At 68.5% G+C, this 20,413-nt stretch overlaps 2 protein-coding genes across 3 annotated transcripts; one reads left to right on the top strand and one right to left on the bottom strand.

The window, feature by feature from the left end:
- Positions 1–360: 360 nt before the first annotated feature.
- PCSK7 (proprotein convertase subtilisin/kexin type 7) lies at positions 361–17,329 on the top strand. 2 transcript variants are annotated; one of them, XM_068167819.1, is made up of 16 exons: positions 361–722; positions 1,321–1,800; positions 2,436–2,570; positions 3,694–3,859; positions 6,065–6,155; positions 6,481–6,535; positions 7,216–7,354; positions 8,201–8,301; positions 10,907–11,074; positions 11,973–12,080; positions 12,658–12,760; positions 14,244–14,400; positions 14,482–14,576; positions 14,674–14,767; positions 15,053–15,170; positions 15,302–17,329. In XM_068167819.1, the coding sequence occupies exons 2-16, from the start codon at positions 1,333–1,335 to the stop codon at positions 15,692–15,694; spliced, it is 2,391 nt and encodes a 796-aa protein (XP_068023920.1). In that variant the 5' UTR covers positions 361–722; positions 1,321–1,332; the 3' UTR covers positions 15,695–17,329. The 2 variants fall into 2 exon arrangements, with proteins under 2 accessions (XP_068023920.1, XP_068023919.1); XM_068167818.1 differs by having other exon boundaries at positions 361–1,800.
- On the bottom strand, positions 17,322–19,942 carry TAGLN (transgelin). Its single transcript, XM_068167820.1, has 5 exons — positions 19,838–19,942; positions 18,198–18,397; positions 17,919–18,096; positions 17,718–17,820; positions 17,322–17,547 (listed from the first exon to the last, which is right to left on the bottom strand). Exons 2-5 carry the CDS (start codon positions 18,375–18,377, stop codon positions 17,406–17,408), a joined length of 603 nt encoding a protein of 200 aa, XP_068023921.1. The 5' UTR covers positions 18,378–18,397; positions 19,838–19,942; the 3' UTR covers positions 17,322–17,405.
- Positions 19,943–20,413: the final 471 nt, after the last annotated feature.

The raw sequence follows: 20,413 nt of genomic DNA, 5'->3' as shown, positions 1-20,413 counted from the left end.
AGCGGCACGGCGCGCGCCCCCGCCGCCCCGCCCCTTCCGGCGCCAGCGGCGGCCGAGGCGCCAGCGCCGCGCTGCGGCCGGACGCCGCCCCCTGGCGGAGGGGAGGGCGCAGCGCCGCCGCCGGCGGGCTGGAAGTGACGCCGCTGTCAGCGGCCGCGGGCTTCCGGCATCGGCGCCGGCCCGTGCCCGGTGAGCGCCCGGCGGGACGGGACCGGGACGGGACGGGGACGGGGAGGGGACGGGGCCCGGGAACGGGGCAGCGGGGGTCGGGCGGGCTCCTGGGCAGCGCCGGCGTCCTGCCTGCCCCCGGCTCGGGCAGGGGTCAGCGGCTCACCGTTCCCCACTCCCCGCTCCGGGGACCCCGCCGGGGCTGGAGGCGGTTGCCCAGCCCGGGGAGCTTTTCCTCGCCTGCCCCAGGAACCGGGGGAGCCGCCGTGGGGAGCGGCTGCCCCGCAGCCCTGGCTGTGTGGCGGCCGGAGCCCGTCCCTGCGCTTTGACCGCCGGGACTCGGGCTCCTGCCCCCAGCCGTGTCCCCGTCCCCCGGCTCCCCGGCGCCGTCTGCCCGCTGGAGCGGCAGCGCCGTCTGCCCCAGGGCGCTGTGGGGCTGCAGAGGGTGCAGACACCCACTGGAGCTGCTGCTCTGGGAGCTCAGCAGCCGAAGTCAGAGCCCAGCTTTTAGGGAGAGAAACTTGGACCTCGGTGTCCAGCAGGACCCGCAGCCGGTGAGTGGTGCCAGCGGCGTGGGAGGTGAGCAGGAGAGAGCCACGGGGCAGTCCCCAGCGGCAGACTGCTGACGGGACGTGGAGCCCCGGGCAGCCTGAAGGCACTTCCATGGACGTGGGAAACGTAGCAGGGTCTTGGGAGGTGTTTCCCACCCGCGTGGCGCCGTGGATCAAGGAGTGGGGCTTGCTGCGGGGCGGATTTCCGCCCATGCTGTGGGCAAGCAGGTTCCTCCTACCGGGGAGCAGGTGAGAAAGGAGCTCTGTGGACTTCCCCAGGAAGAGGAACCAGCTCCTGGCGGAGCGTGGTGTGCTCTGGCCCAGGGCCACCAACTCGATGGCAGCGTGGCCTGATCCTTGTCCTGCCTGGGTGTGACCTCCCGGTGCCATGCAGCTGGGAAAGAGCTGCCTTGCCCGGGGGCTTTACCTGGCAGGGGATCGCTGCCGTGCCAGGGGGGGTGGTGACAAGCCCGAATGACGCCTGCCGGGAGCTGCGGGGCTCTGCAGGACCCCCGGCGGACCCCCGGGGGAGGCTGTGGCCGCCCGGTTACCGGTCCGCAGAAGTTCTCACCCCCGGGTTTCCCCTCCCCGCCGTCCGCAGCCCTCCTGTCTGATGCCGCATCGGGCGCGGGGGGCGCCGCTATGGAGCGCAGGGATGGAGGCAACGCTCCGCATCCACACCTGGCTCTGGCTGAGCGCTGCCTGCCTGCCCCTCGCCTGCCCGCACAGCCCTGCCCGCGGCGGGCAGCGCCCTGACGGCCACCAGCAGCAGCAGCACCACCTGAGCTGGGCGGTCAGCCTGGAGGCGCCCGACGAGGAGCTGGAGCAGCGAGCGGAGGAGCTGGCCCGGGCCGCGGGGCTGCGGAACATGGGCCGCGTCGGGGAGCTCCGCGGCCACTACCTCTTCAGCTACCGGCCCGAGGGCAGGGCGGGCGGCGAGCCCGAGGCCGTGCGGCGCTCGGTGGACTCTGTGTTCGCACAGCACGACAGCGTGCGGTGGCACTCGGAGCAGAAGCTGCTGAAGCGTTCCAAGCGCAGCCTGCACTTTAACGACCCCAAATACCCCCAGCAGTGGCATCTGGTGAGTGGGGACGGTGGCTGCTGGCGCGGGCTGGCAGGGCTGGGGCCGGAGGCACGGCCAGGAGCGAGCTGTCGCCCCCCGGGGCACAAGGGCTGCTGTGTGTGCTTGGGGTGAGCCTGCTGGGAGCGAGCTCTGCTCTCTGCCGTGATAGCAACGGCAGGAGGCAGCTCCCGTGGCTGCCCCCACGCTGGTGGTGCTGGGGTGGGCAGAGGGGTTGTGGGCACAGCACAGTGGGCAGGACTGGAGCATGTGCCCCATGGGGAGAGGCTGAGAGCTTTTTAGCCCTGGAGCAGGCTGCCCAGAGAGGTTGTGGAGCCTCTTTCTCTGGAGCCTTTCCAGCCCCATCTGGATGTGTTCCTGTGGGACCTGTGCTGGATTCTATGCTCCAGCTCTGGCAGGGGGGTTGCGCTGGGTGGTCTTCGAAGGTCCCTTCTAGTCCTGTGAGGCACGGGGGCAGTGCCAGCCCCACAGCGCTGGCTGCTCTGCTTGGTGCCCACCTCAAACCAACCTCCTGTGATCCCCTTCCTGCGCTCCCAACCCGGCCCTGGCCCCGGCCCCGGGAGGCCCTTCCCTCGGGAGCTGACCCCCACCCCCTCTGCCTCTCCCCCGCCCTGGCTGTGCCCTGGGGCACGCAGAACAACCGCAAGAGCCCCGGCAAGGACATCAACGTCACCGGCGTGTGGGAGCGGAACGTGACGGGGCGCGGCGTCACCGTGGTGGTGGTGGACGACGGCGTGGAGCACACCATCAAAGACATCCAGCCCAACTACGTGAGTGCCACCCCCTGGCACCACGCCGGGCCGCTTCCTCTCCTCCTGTCACCTCAGGCTAGGGAGCAGAGCCCAGCCCACACCTGGCTGCAGCCTCCGCGCAGGGAGCTGCAGAGGGCACTGAGGTCTCCCTCAGCCTCCTCTCAGGGAGCTGCAGAGGGCACTGAGGTCTCCCTCAGCCTCCTCTCAGGGAGCTGCACAGAGCACTGAGGTCTCCCTCAGCCTCCTCTCAGGGAGCTGCAGAGAGCACTGAGGTCTCCCTCAGCCTCCTCTCAGGGAGCTGCAGAGAGCACTGAGGTCTCCCTCAGCCTCCTCTCAGGGAGCTGCACAGAGCACTGAGGTCTCCCTCAGCCTCCTCTCAGGGAGCTGCAGAGAGCACTGAGGTCTCCCTCAGCCTCCTCTCAGGGAGCTGCAGAGGGCACTGAGGTCTCCCTCAGCCTCCTCTCAGGGAGCTGCAGAGGGCACTGAGGCCTCCCTCAGCCTCCTCTCAGGGAGCTGCACAGAGCACTGAGGTCTCCCTCAGCCTCCTCTCAGGGAGCTGCACAGAGCACTGAGGTCTCCCTCAGCCTCCTCTCAGGGAGCTGCAGGGAGCACTGAGGTCTCCCTCAGCCTCCTCTTCTCCACACTCAACCCTCCCAGCTCCCTCAGCTGCTCCTCCCCAGCCCTGCTCTCCAGACCCTTCCCCAGCTCTGTTGCCCTTCTTTGGAGCTCCTCCAGCCTCTCAATGTCCTGCTGGGAGTGAGGAGCCCAAACCTGAGCCCAGTGCTGGAGGTGTGGGCTCACCTGTGCCCAGAACAGGGGCACAACCACTGCCCTGCTCCTGCTGGCCACACTCTTGCTGATGCAGGCCAGGATGCTGGTGCCACCTGGGCACACTGCTGGCTCACGTTCAGACAGCTGTGGAGCAGGAGGGTGGTTCCCAGCCTTTGCCCACGGGAGCTGGGCTCCCCCTGCCCGCTGGCAGCAGCCGAGGCTGCCTCTGTCGCTGCCCTTCCCGCAGCAGCCCTGGCCGGGAGCAGCTCCTCCCAAGTCCTGCGGCTCCCCCGGCGCCGGTCCTGCTGGTGCTGCTGCCCCCGGGAGAGGGGAGCAGAGCCCCGGGCCCTGAGCACGGCTGCCTTTGCAGAGCCCAGAAGGCAGCTACGACTTGAACTCCAACGATCCTGACCCCATGCCTCACCCCGACGAGGAGAACGGCAACCACCACGGGACGCGCTGCGCCGGGGAGATCGCGGCCGTGCCCAACAACAGCTTCTGCACCGTGGGAGTGGCCTACGGCAGCCGCATCGCCGGTACGTGCCGGGGCTGGCCCGGGCTGGGCTGCCTGCCCCTGCCCGCAGCCCCTGCCCCGCAGCCCCTGCCCCGCAGCCCCTGCCCCGCAGCCCCTGCCCGCAGCCCCTGCCCGCAGCCCAGCCCCGCAGCCCCTGCCCCGCAGCCCCTGCCCGCAGCCCCTGCCCGCAGCCCCTGCCCCGCAGCCCCTGCCCGCAGCCCCTGCCCCGCAGCCCCTGCCCGCAGCCCCCGCCCCGCAGCCCCCGCCCCGCAGCCCCTGCCCGCAGCCCCTCCCCGCAGCCCCTGCCCGCAGCCCAGCCCCGCAGCCCCTGCCCCGCAGCCCCTGCCCGCAGCCCCTGCCCGCAGCCCCTCCCCGCAGCCCCTCCCCGCAGCCCCTCCCAGCCCAGCCCAGGGGTCTGCAGCCTGCCCCTGCCCTGGCAGCCCAGGGCACACAGCCAATGTGCCCTCTGCAGCACTGCAGCTGAGGCTGTGCCCAGGGGCAGCAGGGAAGGGAATATTTCATAGATGGGTAGAAGGGGTTGGGTTGGAAGGGACCAGCTCCAGCCCCCTGCCATGGGCAGGGACACCTCCCCCCAGCACAGGCTGCTCAGGGCCTCATCCAGCCTGGTCCTGAACACCCCCAGGGAGGAGGCAGCCACAGCCTCCCTGGGCAGCCTGTGCCAGTCTCTCCCCACCCTCACTGGCAAGGATTCCTTCCTCATCTCCAGTCTGAATCTGGTCTCCTCCAGCTCCAGTCCATTCCCTCCCATCCTGGCCCTCCCAGCCCTTGTCCAAGTCCCTCCCCAGCTCTCCTGGAGCCTCTTCAGGTACTGGAAGGCTGCTCTGAGGTCTCCCTGGAGCCTTCTCCAGGGTGCACAGCCCCAGCTCTCCCAGCCTGTCCCCGCAGGGGAGGTTCTCAGCTCTCTGATCACCTTCATGGCCCCTGTGCTCCCCCAGCCCTCAGCCTCAGCTCTGCCTGGTGGAGATGGACAGAGGGTGAGGGTCCAGAATCCAGGAATGTGCCACTGTGGCCTCCTCACACTCACTCCCAGAGGGAGCCAGGAGCGGTGTGCCAGGCAGGCTGTCCCTGGCAGAGCAGAGGGCCCTGGGATGTGGTTCTGTCCATACCAGCAGATGGTGCCACCCGCCCTGGCTGTGCCGGTGGGGATGGGCTTAGGGTTGAGGTGGGCATCAGGAGCTCGCCCAGGGGCACTGGAGGTGGGCTCTGCACCCTGCCCTGCTCTCAGCTCCCTCTCTGTGCCCCCTGATGGCCCCCAGCCTGCTGTGCTGTCCCTCCCAAAGCCGTGGCTGGCCCTTTGCTGACAGGAAGGGGAAGCAATGGCTCCAGACAGGGACCTGCCCTGAAACACAGCAGGATGACGGAGGGTGGGCTGTGAGGAGGCCCCTGAGGAGCAGCACTCCAGGCAGGGGGCTCAGGAGTGAGCCCAGCTGGTGTCCTGTTGGGCTGTCACCACCACCAGCCTGGTGCTGCTGGGACCAGGGCACTTGCTTGGCAGAGGAGCAGAGGCTGTGGAGGTGGGGGGGAGACACAGCCCCTGCCAGACACCCAGCCCCTGCCAGACACCCAGCCCCTGCCAGACACCCAGCCCCTGCCACACACCCAGCCCCTGCCAGACACCCAGCCCCTGCCACCACACACCCAGCCCCTGCTACCACACACCCAGCCCCTGCCACACACCCAGCCCCTGCCACACACCCAGCCCCTGCCAGACACCCAGCCCCTGCCACACACCCAGCCCCTGCCAGGCACCCAGCCCCTGCCACCACACACCCAGCCCCTGCCAGACACCCAGCCCCTGCCACCACACACCCAGCCCCTGCCACCACACACCCAGCCCCTGCCACGCACCCAGCCCCTGGCACCACACACCCAGCCCCTGCCACACACCCAGCCCCTGCCACACACCCAGCCCCTGCCAGACACCCAGCCCCTGCCACCACACACCCAGCCCCTGCCACACACCCAGCCCCTGCCAGACACCCAGCCCCTGCCACACACCCAGCCCCTGCCACACACCCAGCCCCTGCCACACACCCAGCCCCTGGCACCACGCACCCAGCCCCTGCAGGCTGCTCTGCAGGGCTACAGCTCTGGGAGCTCTGGCTCCTGGGGCTCTCTGGCTCCTGGGGCTCTCTGGCTCCTGGGGCTGTGCCTGCCCTGTCTCAGAGCTTGCTCTGACCTCCTGCCTGCCCCTGTGCCCCCGCAGGGATCCGGGTGCTGGACGGGCCCCTGACGGACAGCATGGAGGCCGTGGCCTTCAACAAGCACTATCAGATCAACGACATCTACAGCTGCAGGTGAGGCCCTGCCCTGCCCCCAGGGCTCCCAGCCAGCAGCTCCTCTCCCCCTGGGGCACCCCCTTGGCTCCTGAGAGCTGCTCTGTGGCGGGAGGGCCCTCAAAGGGGCACGGTGCCCGCGGCCAGCAGGGATCCCCAGCTCAGGGCTGGGGCAGGGACTGGCACGTGCAAGAAGCTGGCTCCTGGGTAAACCCCAGAGATCATCTGCCCCAGGGGCACAGTGCCCTCTGATGCCAGGGGTGGTGCTGGTAGCTCTCTGCCATGGGAGGGAGAGGCACTGCCTGTGACTCCTGGGGAGGTCACTTCTCTCTGTCCCTCTCTGCAGCTGGGGCCCAGATGATGATGGGAAGACTGTGGATGGCCCTCACCAGCTGGGCAAGGTAACAACAGCTGCCCCCAGCCTGGCACTCTGGTGCCCCTGGGGTCTCAGCTGCCAGGACAGGCCGGGGGGGGTCGTGGCTGTGGCTCAGCACAGGTTTGGTTGTGTGGCTGGCAGCAGAGCTGTGCTGGGCAGGGGGGAGGCTGCTGGGGGAGGGCAGCGCTGGCTGAGCCTGGCACGGGGAGGCTGGGGAAGCCTCCATGCTGCTGGGGAGCCAGCTCCAGAGTGAGCCCTGGCAGGGCTGGGAGGCTGGGCCTGCCCCCTGACCTCTGGAGGTGAAGTGCTGCCCCTTCCCCGTGCTCTCAGTGCCTGGGGGGTGCTCTGCTGCCTGCTCTCTGTGGTTTCAGGGCAGAATCGGCTCCAGCCCGCAGTGAGCTGTCTGTGGGCTGGTCCCAGGCACTGTTGTTGTACCAGAGGCTGGGGGCTGCACACACACAGCTGCCTGGTGCTGCCAGCTGGGTGGAGCACAGCCTGGGCACGCAGCCCTGCTGCCACCCTCAGCTCTTGGCAGGGCTGTGGGCACGGCCGGCTCGATGCGAGGACCGCCGGGGACAGCCGTGCTGTGGGGATGGGCTGGGGAAGGAGCCCCCTGCCCAGGGAGGAGGGTTGGGGTGGGAAAAGGGCTTGAGGATGACTGAGGCCAGCCCCAGCCCAGGCACTGAGGGCTGTGCCCCCTGGCAGGCTGCCCTGCAGCACGGGGTGATCGCCGGCCGCAGAGGCTTCGGCAGCATCTTCGTGGTGGCCAGCGGCAACGGCGGGCAGCACAGCGACAACTGCAACTACGACGGCTATGCCAACTCCATCTACACTGTCACCATCGGTGAGCAGTGCCTGCCGGCCCCTGCCTGCCCACCAGGGGCACTGCACACCGTCCCGACCCTGCCCAGCCTGCCTGGGGGCAGGAAAGCAGCGCCTGCCCTGGCAGCGAGCCTGGCAGGGGGCAGGGCTGGGCTGGGCTGCAGCCCTCCTGCCTGCAGCTTGCCTCGGAGCTGCACAGCAGGAGCAGGCCAAGGAAATCCCTGCCTGGGGGCTGGCCTCCATCTCAGGGCCTGTGACAGACAGCCCATGCTGGGGGGTGACCTCACACAGGCACAGAGTGCACTGGATGGGCAGGGACCCTCCAAGGACACCTTGGCCAACCCCCTGCCCACAGCAGGGACAGCTCCAGCCAGAGCAGGCTGCACAGGGACACAGCCAGGCTGAGCCTGAAGGGCTCCAGGGATGGAGCCTCAGCCACCTCCCTGGGCAGCCTGTGCCAGTGTCTCCCCAGCCTCCCTGTGCAGAGCTTCCTCCTGGTGCCCAACCTAACTCTGCCCTGCTCCAGCCTCAAAGCCTTGCTCCTGCTCCTGCCACCCCCAGCCCTGCTGAGCAGTCCCTCCCCAGCCTGCCTGCAGCTCCCTGCAGACCCTGAGCTGCAGCTCTGAGCTCTCCCTGCAGCCTTCTCCCCTCCAGGCTGAGCAGCCCCAGCTCTCAGCCTGCCCCACAGCAGAGCTGCTCCAGCAGACCTGTGTTGTGCCCAGCACGGGGAAAGGATCTTTCCTGTGGCTTCCCTTGCCCAGTGGCAGAGCAGAGGCAGCAGGGCAGTGCTCAGGGGCTGTCCACACTGTGAGCTGAGCAGCCCAAGGCCAGCAGGGCTCTCAGGCTGGGTGCCCTTTGCCCCTGGCAGGCGCAGTGGACGAGACAGGCTCCATGCCCTTCTACGCCGAGGAGTGTGCCTCCATGCTGGCTGTCACCTTCAGTGGTGGGGACAAGATGATGAGGAGCATTGTGAGTACCCCCCCAGCCTCCCCCTGGGCCCTGCTGGAGCTGTGCCCCTGCCCACAGCCCTGCAGCTTCTGCCCAGCTCGCTCTGTGCCTCCCCTGTGCAGCCAGGAGGGCTTCTGGAGCCAGACTCCTGCTGTCCTGGGCAGGTAGGGGCCAGGGGGGCTGTGGCTCAGCTCCTGGGGGGCTGCAGCACACCCTGCCCCCCCCAGCCCCTCAGCTGTGGCAGCACAGGGGCTGGGAGCAGCCTGGGGCTCTTCAAGCTGCTTGGCCCTGGCTGCTGCTGGCCTGGCAGGGAGGCCTCTCCCAGATGCATTTCTCAGAGTATTTTTATCAGCTTTTTCCCTTTTTCTGCCAAAAAATGACTTCTTGTCAAGAGAATGTCCTTTCTGCCCGAGCCAAGCAGCCAGGCCTGCTCTCCCCAGCCCCAGCCCTGACCCAGGGTGTTCCTTCCTCGCTGCTGCTGCACCCAGGGGCTGCCAGGCCCCGGTGGCTGTGCCCCGTGCCTGACCCGGGATGGCAGTGGGGAGCCCCTGGGGCTAAGGCAGCAGTGGAGCCCAGGCCTGAACGCTGGGGGCTGCCTCTGGCCTGGCAGGCCCTGGGAGCTCCCAGAGCCACCCTGCTGGCAGGGGATGAGGCAGTGGTGTCCCAGCATGGCCCAGCTGAGGGGCAGTGCTGAGGGAGGTGCTGAGGGAGGTGCTGAGGGAGGTGCTGAGGGTGCCCCTGCAAGCAGGGAGGTGCAGCTGTGCCTTTGCCAGGGAGGAGCTGCGCCCAGGCTTGTCAGACAGGCTCCCCACACGCTGGGGCAGCAGGGAGAGGCTCCTCAGCCACAGGGCTGGGGCTTGGCAAGCTGCTGGGGCTCTGCTCACGCAGCAGGGAAAGCCCAGGCCAGGCTTCTGAGTTCTCCTTTCAGAATCACTGCTGTGGTGCCAGGCTGGCACAGTGGCACTGGGAAGAAAGGAGCAGAGGCTCTGCTGCCCCTCCAGCAGCAGCTTCAGGGCTTTGGGTTCATGGCCAGCTTCCCCTGGCCAGCTGCTGCTGAGAGCATGGCAGCAGTGTCAAACCCACCCTCACTTTGCTTGCTGGCCTTGTGGGGCCCTAAGGTGGCAGCTGGTATCCAGCAGGGGCCGTGAGGAGGTGCCCTGCACAGCCTGGGCACGGCGTGTGCCAGGTGGTGCCTTGGCAGTGCCATGCCGGCTGTGCAGTGTGCCCCTGGCACGCTAAGGCTCAGCCCCCTCCCCTTTCTGGAGGGCTCTGTGCCCCTGAATGCCCTCAGCTGTGCAGCAGGGCAGTCAGAGTTAACTTCTCAGCAGCCAGCCGGGTTCTCCTGGCAGACCATAATAACTTAGTCTGCTTCCCTTAATGGGAAGAATTTAATGCAGCTCCTGGCAGCAGCTGCACTTCCTGCTGGAGGTTTCTGCTCCCAGGGTGTGCTGTGCAGGACATGCAGTGGCTGAGGGTGAGCTGGCAGCAGCTGCCAGGCTGTGTGGGACTGGGGCATAGAAGGCAAGAGGCGCTGCAGCTGCCGGCGGCCGCGGGCTGGCTGCCCGTGGGAGGTGCCACCCAGCTGGGAACCTCCTGGTGCCTCTCTTGAGCTTCCCTGTGCCCCAGGCCCTCCCAGAGGATCCCTGTGGGGATGCCTGGTTCTGCTGGAGTGAAGATGAGGAAGGTCCCAAGCCATCAGCTTCCCCTGGAGCTGCTTCGTTGCTCTCTGTCTCCCTTCATCTGCTGCCGAAGCAAAGCTGCCCTCTGCCCTGGGGAGCCCCAGCCCCAGGCCCCCTGCTCAGCCCCCCACTGGGTGGCTTCATCCCAGCTCAGGCCTGGGGAGCTGTGGTCTTGTCCTTCCCACTCTGTGCTGCTTTTTGCTGGGTGCCCATGTCCTGGGCAGGAAGTGCCTGGGAAGTGTCTCCAGGCTTTTCAGCAGCTGCTCCCCGACCCCCTCCTGCTGCTGCCCTGCTCATGCTGCTCTTGCCCTGCTCTGGCACCTCTGATCTCAGCAGCCACAGAGTGGGGGAAAGCTCCAGTGCTGCACATCCCTCCCTCCTGTCTGGGGGAAGCTGCCCCTGCCAGGGAGAGGCAGGCAGGGAGGTGTGGTTCGTGCAGGCCAGGGCTGCAGGGCAGGCCCTGGGCACCCGGAGATCTTCCTCCTTGCCTTAAAGAACAGCCTCTGGATGCTGCCCTTGGCATGCTGCATTTGGGCTGGGCACTGCCCCAGTGCCCCAGCAGGCCTTGCCCTGTGGTGGCAGAGGGGCAGGAGGTGTCCCTGAGCGAGGGACCAGGGGCACTCAGCCGCAGTCCCTCCTCTTCCTCCTGGCTGCCTGGAGGGGCCGGGAGGGAGCTGTGTCCCTGCTCCTCCTGAGTGGCTGCAGGCTCTTTGCCAGGGCTCTCCCCTGCCACAGCTGGCAGAGCTGTGTCCCGGGGTGGCTCAGCACCCACACCAGCCTGTGCCCATCGCGTGGCTGCCCCCTGCCCCCCGGCGTGTGCCAGGCTGCGCGGGGGCTGGCGGCGAGGGCACGGCTCGGGGCCAGGGCTGCGCGCTCCAGCAGCGCCCCCGGCCAGCCCAGCACGGCACGCCGGGCTGACAGGAGGCTTCTGTCCCCCTGCTGGGCAGGTGACAACAGACTGGGACCTGCAGAAGGGCACGGGCTGCACGGAGGGGCACACCGGGACGTCCGCCGCTGCCCCGCTGGCGGCTGGCATGATCGCGCTGATGCTGCAGGTGCGGCCCTGCCTCACCTGGCGAGATGTGCAGCACATCATCGTCTTCACTGCCACCCAGGTGAGCGGCCCCGGCCCTGCTGCCCTGCCTCCCCCTGCCCTGCCGCCCCAGCAGCTGCCCTGCAGGCCCTCGGTGCCCCCCTGCCTGCCGCCGCAGCCCGGCTGGCGCTGCAGGGGCTGCGCTCTCCCCCCCAGCCCTGCTCCCCCAGGGATGTGGCTGAGGCTTTCTCCTCTGTCATGGAAAGAAATGGGGAATTTGCTCCAGGAATGCCTCTGCCTGCCAACCCCAGGGGCTGGCAGAGGCTCGGTGGGCACACACGTGGGGTGCAGCTGCAGACGTCTGCACGGTGCCACCCCACAGCGGAGGGGCAGCGAGGAGCTGGCCTCTGGCTGGGGCTCCTGGGGGGCCAGCACAGCCCTTCCCTCCCCCCTCCAGCACAGCTTCTCTGCAGGGAGCACAGCTGGGACCTGGCTGGAGCTGCCCAGTGCAGGCTGGGCACAGGCTTTCTCCTGCACCCCTCCGTGGAGCAGGACTTGGCCTCCTGCTGGCACGGGGCAGGGCTTGCCACAACCACAGCCAGGCTGCCATGGGGGCTCCAAGCTGAGAAGTGATGGGACCCAGATCTGTGCTGACCCAGCTCCTGCTGACTTAGAGGCCTTGGTTCCTTCTCCCCAGGGCCTCTGCCACCCTGTGGGCTGTGGCTGGGATGTCTCAGAGCAGAGGCATCTGTGCCCTGCGCTGCTGCTGCCCGTCCGAGGAGCTGGGCAGCCCTTTGCCCCGGGGCTCCTTTCAGACAGAGGCCAACCTGTGTCTTTCCTACAAGGCCAGGAGGGTTTGCCTCCCTGCTGCTGTGGGAGGGCTCTGAGCCTCCTTTCCTTGGTGCCCAGCCCCCCGTGCCCCAGGACACCTCCTCGCCGGTGTGCCAGGGGCAAGCAGGGCGCCGCTGCTCTCTCTGCAGTACCAGGACCGCCATGCCCGCTGGGACACCAACCAGGCAGGCTTCAGCCACAGCCACCAGCACGGCTTCGGGCTGCTGAACGCCTGGAGGCTGGTGAACGCTGCCAAGGTAAGTGCCCTGCCAGGCCTGGCACACCCCGGGGCGCCGGCAGTGCCCTGTCCCCCGCTGCCACCCCCGGGCACGGCTGTGCCAGCCCCGGCCGGGAGGCTGCCTTGGGGATGAAGTCAGCAGGCTGGGAGCTGCCCCCAGCTGCTGCTCTCCCAGCACTATATATAGCCATGGTGAGAGCCTGCATGGGCATGGCAGCTCTGATGGATGGCATGGGAGCGTCCTTGCCCCTCTGCAGGGCATCTGCCCTGAGGAAACGGTGCCCAGCTGGCAGCTCCCTGCTGCCTGCCCTCCTCCTTGTGCCCCCAGTGGCATGGGCACCAGGGCACAGCCCTTTGGCACTTGGTCCTCACCTACTGCATGGCCGCTGTGGGTTGCCAGCAGTGCCCCTCCCTGTTCCATGGCTTCCAGGCTGCTCCTCCTCTCCTCTGGGGCTCAGGCTGGGCCCACCTCCACAGGTGCCAGGGGACAGGAGCAGCTTGGAAGAGCAGCAGGTGATGGAGAGAGGGGTGGCTGTGAGGTGGGCATGCAGGGAGGGCACAGCCTGTGCTGAACCCTCTTACCCTGTCCCTGACAGGTCTGGGAGTCTGTGCCCTACCTGGCCTCCTACGTCAGCCCCACGCTGAGGGAGGGTCGGAGCATCCCCCTGCTGCCACAGGAGCTGGAGGTGGCCTGGAACGGTGAGAGCAGCCCTGCCAGGCCTGAGGCCAGGGAGCCAGCCCCTTCCTGCTGCCAGGGGGCACAGCTGGGCACGCCACAGCCTGGCAGGGCAGCCCAGGGCTGCGTGGGGCCATGGAGGGGTTAAGCGTGGGGCTGCCATCCCCAGGGGACCTGTGTCTGCCGCTGTGGTCCCCTCCCCATAGCTCTGTCCGCAGCCTGATGTCCCTGAGGAGCCAGACAGGCCCTGGTGAGCCTGGCCAGGCTGGGCAGCAGCCAGCTCTGCTCCTCTGCCTTTGACCATTTTAGGTAATGCTGCAGCTCCCGACTTGGCCAAGCTCTGGCCACACAAACAAGGAGCTGCTCTGGCTGCTACCGGTGGGAAGGAGAGCTCAGCCCCAGGCCCTTCCCGGTCCATCCCAGTCCTGCCCCTCTCTGCTGCCCCAGCTGCAGCTCCTGCAGAGGTGCTGGAGGGTGGCAGTGCCCAGAGGCTGTTGCTCAGGCTCCCCAGGTGCCCCCTTGGAGCTTGGCAGGATCCTCCCAGCTGGGTCTGTGCCTTCCCTCCCTGCTGCAGGCTGGAGATGCTGGGCAGGTGCTGGGCTCTCCTGGGGAGGGAGAGAGGGCTGGCAGCCTGCTGCCTGGGTGAACCCCATTCTGCCCCTGGGCAGGGGGAGCTCAGGCAGCTTCCTTCTGCCCTCAGAGGGGTGATGAGCAGAGAGCTGGGCAGAGAGCAGGGTTTGGAAGAGGCTGGGGAGCACCTCTGCCAGGGCTGCCAGGAGGAGGCTGAGCCACAGGCTGGGCTCTGCTCTGCAGCCTGCAGAGCTTCCTGCTGCTGTCATTAGCCCTCAGGAGCTGCTCAGATGGCTGAGGATGGAGCAGGGAGCCTGGGCACCAGGCTCTGGCCAAACCTGGCTCCTGGCTACCTCTGGGGTCACAGCAGGAAGGGTTTGATGAAGAGCAAGGTTTTATTTCACTGGGTGCCCTGGGTGGGCTCCTGAGCCCTGAGTCAGGGCAGAGCTGGATGCCAGGGAGCTCAGGGGGCAGTGGCACAGGCAGCAGCTGGGCCCTGCTTGTGAGATGAGGACTTAGCTGCTGGTAAATGAGAGGGCAGGGAGTGGGCACAGCTGTGGGCAGAGGACAGCCAGCACCACCTCCCTCCTGCATCTCTGCTCCAGGAGTACCTGGCAGCCCCTGGCCCAGGCCAGCAGCCCAGGCACGACGTGGGGTGCCTGGCAGGGAGCGTGCCAGGCTGGGCTGCTGTGTGGGTGGCTCAGCCTGGGCAGAGAAGGAAGCTCACAAGGAGCAGGGAACAGGGCCAGGCCGCCGGGCACAGCGTGGCTTTGCTGCCAGGCGCTTGGCACAGCCTGCCTGGCTCCTGCTCCTCGCGCAGAGGCACAGCCAGAGGGTGGCAGCCAGGAGGAGGCAGGGAGAAGCCTTGGTGCCCCCTGTGGCACAGCAGCCTCTGGGGACCAGCTGGCATGGCCACCCCCTCCTCTCCCTTCCCAGTCACTGCTGCCGACCTGGAGCTCTCCGGCATGCGGACCCTGGAGCACGTGGCAGTCACCGTCACCATCACCCACCCCCGCCGGGGCAACCTGGAGGTGCGGCTGCTGTGCCCCAGCGGCATGATGTCCCTGATAGGCACCACCAGGAGCATGGACTCGTAAGCCCCGGGGAGGGCCGGGGGCGTGGGGTGGGCTCGGCCCCTGGCCTCTCAGTGGTTGTTTCTCCTCCCCCCGGGCAGGGACCCCAACGGCTTTGCCGATTGGACCTTCTCCACCGTGCGCTGCTGGGGGGAGGAGGCACAGGGCACCTACAGGCTGGTCGTCAGGGACATTGGTGAGTCCTGCCCTCCCCCGGGGGGTGCTGGCCCGGGCAGCTGCCAGCTCAGCAGCTGGGGGCTGTCCCCTGCCGGTCCAACCTGTTTCCTCCCCAGGAGATGGCAGCCTGAGGCCTGGCACCTTGAAGCAGTGGCAGCTGACCCTGTATGGCTCCTCCTGGTCCCCAGCAGAGATGAGGGAGCGGCAGAGGTAGGAGCCCACAAGCTCTCCCTGGTGGGCAGACAGGAGAAGGGGGCTGGGGGAGATGCTCAGGGGTCTCTGAGCAGGTGCTGCTGAGCTGGAGCCACTGCCCTCGATCCCCTGCCCGGGGCAGCCATGGGCTGTGGCAAACAGCTCTGCTGGCTGGCTTGGACCCCAGGGGGCAACAGTCAGTGCTGGAAGAGGCACTCTGGACCCTCTGTGAGTGTTTGGGGCCCTCTCTGGAGCATCTGTGCCCTGCCTGTGGGACCCTCACAGGGTGCCTCTGTCCCCCAGGCTGCTGGAGGAGGCCATGAGTGGGCAGTACCTGAGCAGTGACTTCTCCCTGCCCTGCCCTCCGGGGCTGGAGATCCCCGAGGAGCAGCACTACACAATCACAGCCAACACCCTCAAGGTGAGCTGCCTGGGGACCCCCCCTCTGCAGGAGGGACCGGGGGAGCAGGCACCTGCCCCCCTCCTGGCAGCCTGGGCAGGGCTAGGGGCTGCTGGAGGGCTCTCTTTCTCAAGGGCTTTCCTCCCCCCCAGACCCTCCTGCTGCTGGGCTGCTTCGCTGTGTTCTGGACTTTCTACTACATGCTGGAGGTTTGCCTGACCAGGAACAACGTGGGGCTGGAGCTGGCCTGCAGCGGCTCCGGCGCCTGCAGGTGGTACCAGCAGGGGGGGAAGCACCGCGCCCTGGAGAGCGGCCTGGAGATGGAGTCGGTGCCACTGTACCGGGAGAAGGAGGTGGAGGAGGTGGAGCTGGAGTGTGAGCAGCCTGAGCCTGCCCAGGAGGGCGAAAGGGAGGAGGGGTCCTGGACCCCCACCCACCCCAAACTGCCCAGCAGCGGCAGAGCTGGGAGCTCGCAGGAGGCAGCCCCGGCCGGGTACCTGGGGCGGGAGGCGATGGCAGAGGACAGGGAGCACCAGGCCTGCTAGCTGGGGCTGGGGCTGGGGCCGGGGCCCTGCCCGGGGCTGGGGCCCTGCCTGGGGCTGTGTCCCTCCCGAGCAGGGCAGCAGAGGCTTCCTGAGGCACCACGGAGCGTGGCCAGCCTGTGCTGTGGCAGGTGGTGCTGGAGGGGGCTAAGAAAGGAGGAGAAAGGCTGCTGGCAGCAGGAGGGGACCAAAGCAAGCCTTAAACCCAGCCCTGATGGAGGTGGCACTCAGGGCTTCCCTTTGTGCGTGGAACAGGACCCCAGGGTGCTGCCCCCTGCATGCATGGCAGCAGTGGTGGAGCCCTGCACAGAGCCCCACGGACACCACAGCTGCAGCAACCTTGCAGCACGGGGCAGAAGTGACACTTTGTCCCCTGGAAAAGAGAGCAGGGCCCCTGGCAGCTGCCTCTGCCAGCAGGGACCCCTCAGCTCTCTCACTTGCCCACCCTGCTGGGCTGGGAGCTGGCCAGCACCCAGCAGCTGCGCCCAGTTCAGAAGCAGGGATCCATTCTGCCCCTCTGCAGTGCTTGCTCCCTGACCCTGCCACCTCCTCCTCTTCCACAGGCAGGCAAGCAGCTGGGCAGGCAGAAAGCAGCAGGGCACTGCCAGCGCTGCAGCCGTGGGGGGACAGGGCAGGGCTGCCCCTGCTGGGCTGGCACGGCAGCAGGGGTGGTGGCAGGGTGGGCGCTTCCCGGGGTCCTGGTTTGTGCCCGGGAGGGCTGAGGCTGCAGGCAGTGCTGCTGCGGGCCGGGAGGGGGAGGCTGAGTTGCTGTGGCAGGGGCGGGCCGGGAGCAGGGTTGGCTCCCTGGTGGCCCCGGGGGGGGTGGTTGGTTTTTCTAAAGCTGGGGTTTGTTTTTTAATCAGCAAAGCCCTTTTGTGTAGCTTTCCAAATAAAGCCTTGAAAACTCTCCTCTGGCCTCCCCTCCCCCCTCTGCCCGCCCCCTGGGCCCGCCAGGGGCGAGCCTCAGCCACCCAGCACCTCCGGGCTGGGGGGAGACCTCCTGGTGGTGCTGGGTTGGTCAAGTCCAACCATCACCCCCCTGCCCACGGACCAGGGCCTGAGGGGCCATGGCCACGGATCTCTTGGGCACCTCCAGGGGCTGCTCTGGGCAGGGGGCGGCTGGGGCTGTGCCAGCTGCAAGGAAGAGCAGGCGTGGGCCGGGCGGCTTTGCTGGGGGCTGCCTGTGGCTTCCCTGGCGGGGAGGAACCCTCGTCAGGCCGCGCTAGATGAAGACCCTTTAATGTTGACAAAGACGAAGTACAAACCCGAGGCCAGTTCTCTTCTCTCCCCGTTGCAAGGATCTCGGCGGCGGTGGCGCGGGGCTCGTGTGGGGCTGCGGGCAGGGCAGAGCGGCTCCGGGGCCCGGGGCTCGCTCCCTTCCCGCCCGCCGGCCCCGGGGAGGGCAGCGGGGCACCCGTGGGTGCCAGCGAGCGCGGCGGGGACGGGACCGGCTGGCGGCGGGGGCTGGCGAGGGGGCGGCGGGGGCGTGCGAGGCCGGCGGGGAGCGGCTGCCCCGGCGTCCCCGGGGCTGGGCACATGCTGCCCTTGGCGCTGGAGGGTCGCTGGGGCTGGCTGGCGCTTCCCTTCCAATAAATACCAGCGGGTGAGGGGCGGCTCTGCGGCGCGCTGGGCCGGGGGAGCGGAGACGGAGGTCCCGGCCGGGGCTGCTCTCCCGGCGGCGGCGGGAGGGCTGGGGGCGGCGGGGAGCGGCTGCCTAGCTGATGATCTGCCGGGGCCGGCCGTAGCTCATCCCCGCCTGTGACGCGCCCTTGTTGCTGCCCATCTGTAGGCCGATGACGTTCTTGCCCTCCTTCAGCTGGCTCTCGGTGAACTCCCGCTTGTGCTCCTGCGCCTTCCTGCGGGGCGGGGGGAGAGGCACATCTGGCACCCCCGTGCCCACCCCGGTGCCCAGCCCCTTGTCTCTGGGGTGCCCCGGCAGCACCTGCTCCCCAGGGATCCCCTGCGCTCCAGGGCTCTGCTGGGTAGCAGGGGGGTGCCCACCCCCGGGACCGCGCTCCCCACTTACTTCATGAACCAGTTGGGGTCCCCGTGGTAGTTGCCGTCGTTCTTGGTGACCGCCAGGCTCCCCAGGGCCATCAGCGTCCTCTGCACCGCCGCCATGTCCTTGGCTGCCAAGGGAAGGGACGGAAGGGCATGAGGGCGGGCACGGCGTGACAGCCCCCGACCCCTCCCCAGCCGCGGCTGCCCCCCGGCCGCCCGTCCACACCTTCAAAGAGGTCGACGGTCTGGAACACGTCCGTCTTGACCACGCCGTAGTCCTCAGCCGCCTTGAGGAACTGAGCGATCTGCTCCATCTGCTTGAACACCATGGTCGGGGGGGCGTCGGGGATCTTGACGGGCTTGGAGCCGGCAGGGTAGAGGCTGTTCACCAGCTGGCTGAGGACCTGCGAGCAGAGCGGAGGAGAGGACGTGCTCGCTGCGCCCCCCACGCCCCCCACCGCGCTGCGGAGCCGCTCACCCCGTGCCCACCCAGCCTCCTACTTACGACGCCGTTCTTCAGCCAGACCTGGAAGCCCAGGCGGCCCCGCTCGGGGCGGCCCACGGAGGAGCCGCACTGCGCCACGATCCACTCCACCAGCCGCTCCTCCAGCTCGTCATCGTACTTCTTCTCGATCTTGGACTGCACGTCCCTGCTCATGCCATAGGCAGGGCCCTTGTTTGCCATCTCTGCGGTGGGTGGGAGCCCTGGCAGGGACAGGGACCGTCGGGCTGTGAAGATGCTGTGCCCTTGCCCAGGGACCCCGCCGACACCCCGGCACTCTGGGGCATCCACCTGGTGCAGCAGGGACGTGCTCTGCTCCGGGCACTTCCCTTGGCACCGGCTCTATCTGGGCACATTTGGAGGTGAGTGCTCAGCTGTGCCCTGGGACAGGCAGTGCCCATGCCAGCAGAAGGACCTTGTCCCCACTTCCTGGGTCAGGCTGTGTGAGGGAGCAGCCTTGTCCCTGTCCCCTGCCTGCTCAGCTGGCTGTCATCTCTTGGCTGGCACAAATGTCCCTGGCATGGCCATGTCCTCCAGCCACAGCAGCCGTGCTGCCCCATGGGCACTACAGGGCAGAGGGCTCTGGGTGGCAGGATGACCACAGTAGGTGACCATGGCAGGGTGGCCACACCATGCCAGGGTGGGGTGGCTGTGGCACCGTGGGGTGCTGGGGAGCTTAGGCAAGGCAGGATCGAGGTGGGAGCCGTGCCCATGCCCTTGTAAGGGCATGCTGTGGGTAGAGATGGCAGGTAGCTGGCTGCAGGCAGGGCTGGAGGATGCCAGGGAAGATGCCAGGAGGGAGAGGTACTGGGAGCCAGCAGCCAAATCCTCAGTGGAGATGACATCACTCCTCCCTTCACGGCTCCCTGCTTGGCATTCAGCCACCAAAGTATCAGAGCTGTGCCCCCGAGGAGCCATGTGCCCAGTGCCCAGATCCATACCCTGCCCTGGGCTGGCTCACCCCAACTGCTGGGCACATCCTGGACAGGCCCTGCGCCCTGGCACAGCTCAGTGCCACAGAGGATGTTGCCAGCAGTGCCAGGGCCCCCCCAAGCCCCATGGTTTATGCAGGGGCACCCCAGAGGCACCACTAGGCACCGCCAGCAGTGCCACAGCCAGCTCTGCTCTGTGGCCCAGCTGCCCAGCACCCTGTGCCCTGGCCCAGCATAGCACGGGGGGATCCCAGGCAGACCCCAGCCTCACCCACTCACAGCTCCCTTGGCCACACGGCAGTGCCCACTGGCCAGCAGCTTCCCCTGGACCTGCCAGCCCTGCAGCTCCTCCCGGTGGGCCTGACCCTCAGCCAGGGAGCAGTGGGGCAAGGCAAGGGGCAGCATCCCCAGTCCGGGCAGCAGTGTCCCAGCCAGAGGAGTGGGACTCCCATCCTGGCAGTAGGAGCACAGCCTGGGAGCAGCGTCGCCATCCCAAGAGCAGGGTCTCCATCCCGGCCGTGGCATCCCCATCCCGGGCACGGGGCCGCCCAGGAGTCCCCATGCCCGGAGCGGCAGCACAGCCCCGGGAGCCGCGTTCCCAGTCCAGACTCGGGGTCCTCATGCCGGGCAGCAGCCCCCCGATGCCAGGCGCTGAGTTTTCTCCCCCGGGGTACCCTCCCCGATGCCCCCCCGCCCCTCAGTGGGACTTACGGGCGCTGCTGCGGGAGGTGCGGGCGGTGCGGGACCGGGAGCCGGTGGAGTGCGCGGCGGGGCCGCCGACCCCGCGCTAAAAGGTTCGGGGCCGGACCGGTGATGTCAGCCCCCCCCGCCCCGTCCTCCCTCCCCACCGGCTCCGTGACTCGGGCCCAGGCACCATATTTGGGGAAAGACTCCGAAAAGCTTCGTGGCTGCGCATTCCCTGCGCGCCTCCGCCCCCCGGGCCCGGGGGCAGCGGGCGGCGGGACGGGGCCGCCGGATCCGGTCCTTTTATAGCCAGGAGCTCGCCCGCCGCCCCCCGCCGTTTTCCCCGGGGGGTTGCTACGGGGGGGGGAGGGGGTCGGCAGCCCGCGTGGTACCCACAGCCCGCGGTGTGCCCTGGGCGCTGGCATCCTGTGGGCGTCGCACCTGGGCATCCCCTTCCCCCAAGGAACAGGCAACGACAAGAGTGAAAATGGCCTCAAGCTGTGCCAGGGGAGGCTTAGGTTGGAGAGGAGGAACAATTCCTTTGCTGCCAGAGTGGTCAGGGCCTGGCAGAGGCTGCCCAGGGAGGTGGTGGAGTCCCCGTGC

This window comes from Melanerpes formicivorus, unplaced genomic scaffold (genome assembly GCF_026170545.1).
Source record: "Melanerpes formicivorus ecotype bairdi unplaced genomic scaffold, bMelFor1.0.p_v2 SCAF_123, whole genome shotgun sequence".
Taxonomy (NCBI): Eukaryota; Metazoa; Chordata; class Aves; order Piciformes; family Picidae; genus Melanerpes; species Melanerpes formicivorus.
This window is presented reverse-complemented; position numbering and strand designations above follow the sequence as displayed.

Coding starts and splice junctions, on each gene's coding strand:
- TAGLN (XM_068167820.1), bottom strand. CDS start 18,377: ATGGCAAACAAGGGCCCTGCCTATGGCATGAGCAGGGACGTGCAGTCC. Junction 17,821..17,918: donor GACCGTCGACCTCTTTGAAG/GTGTGGACGGGC, acceptor TTCCCTTGGCAG/CCAAGGACATGGCGGCGGTG. Junction 17,548..17,717: donor GACCCCAACTGGTTCATGAA/GTAAGTGGGGAG, acceptor CCCGCCCCGCAG/GAAGGCGCAGGAGCACAAGC.
- PCSK7 (XM_068167819.1), top strand. CDS start 1,333: ATGCCGCATCGGGCGCGGGGGGCGCCGCTATGGAGCGCAGGGATGGAG. Junction 8,302..10,906: donor ACAAGATGATGAGGAGCATT/GTGAGTACCCCC, acceptor CCTGCTGGGCAG/GTGACAACAGACTGGGACCT. Junction 12,081..12,657: donor GGCTGGTGAACGCTGCCAAG/GTAAGTGCCCTG, acceptor TGTCCCTGACAG/GTCTGGGAGTCTGTGCCCTA.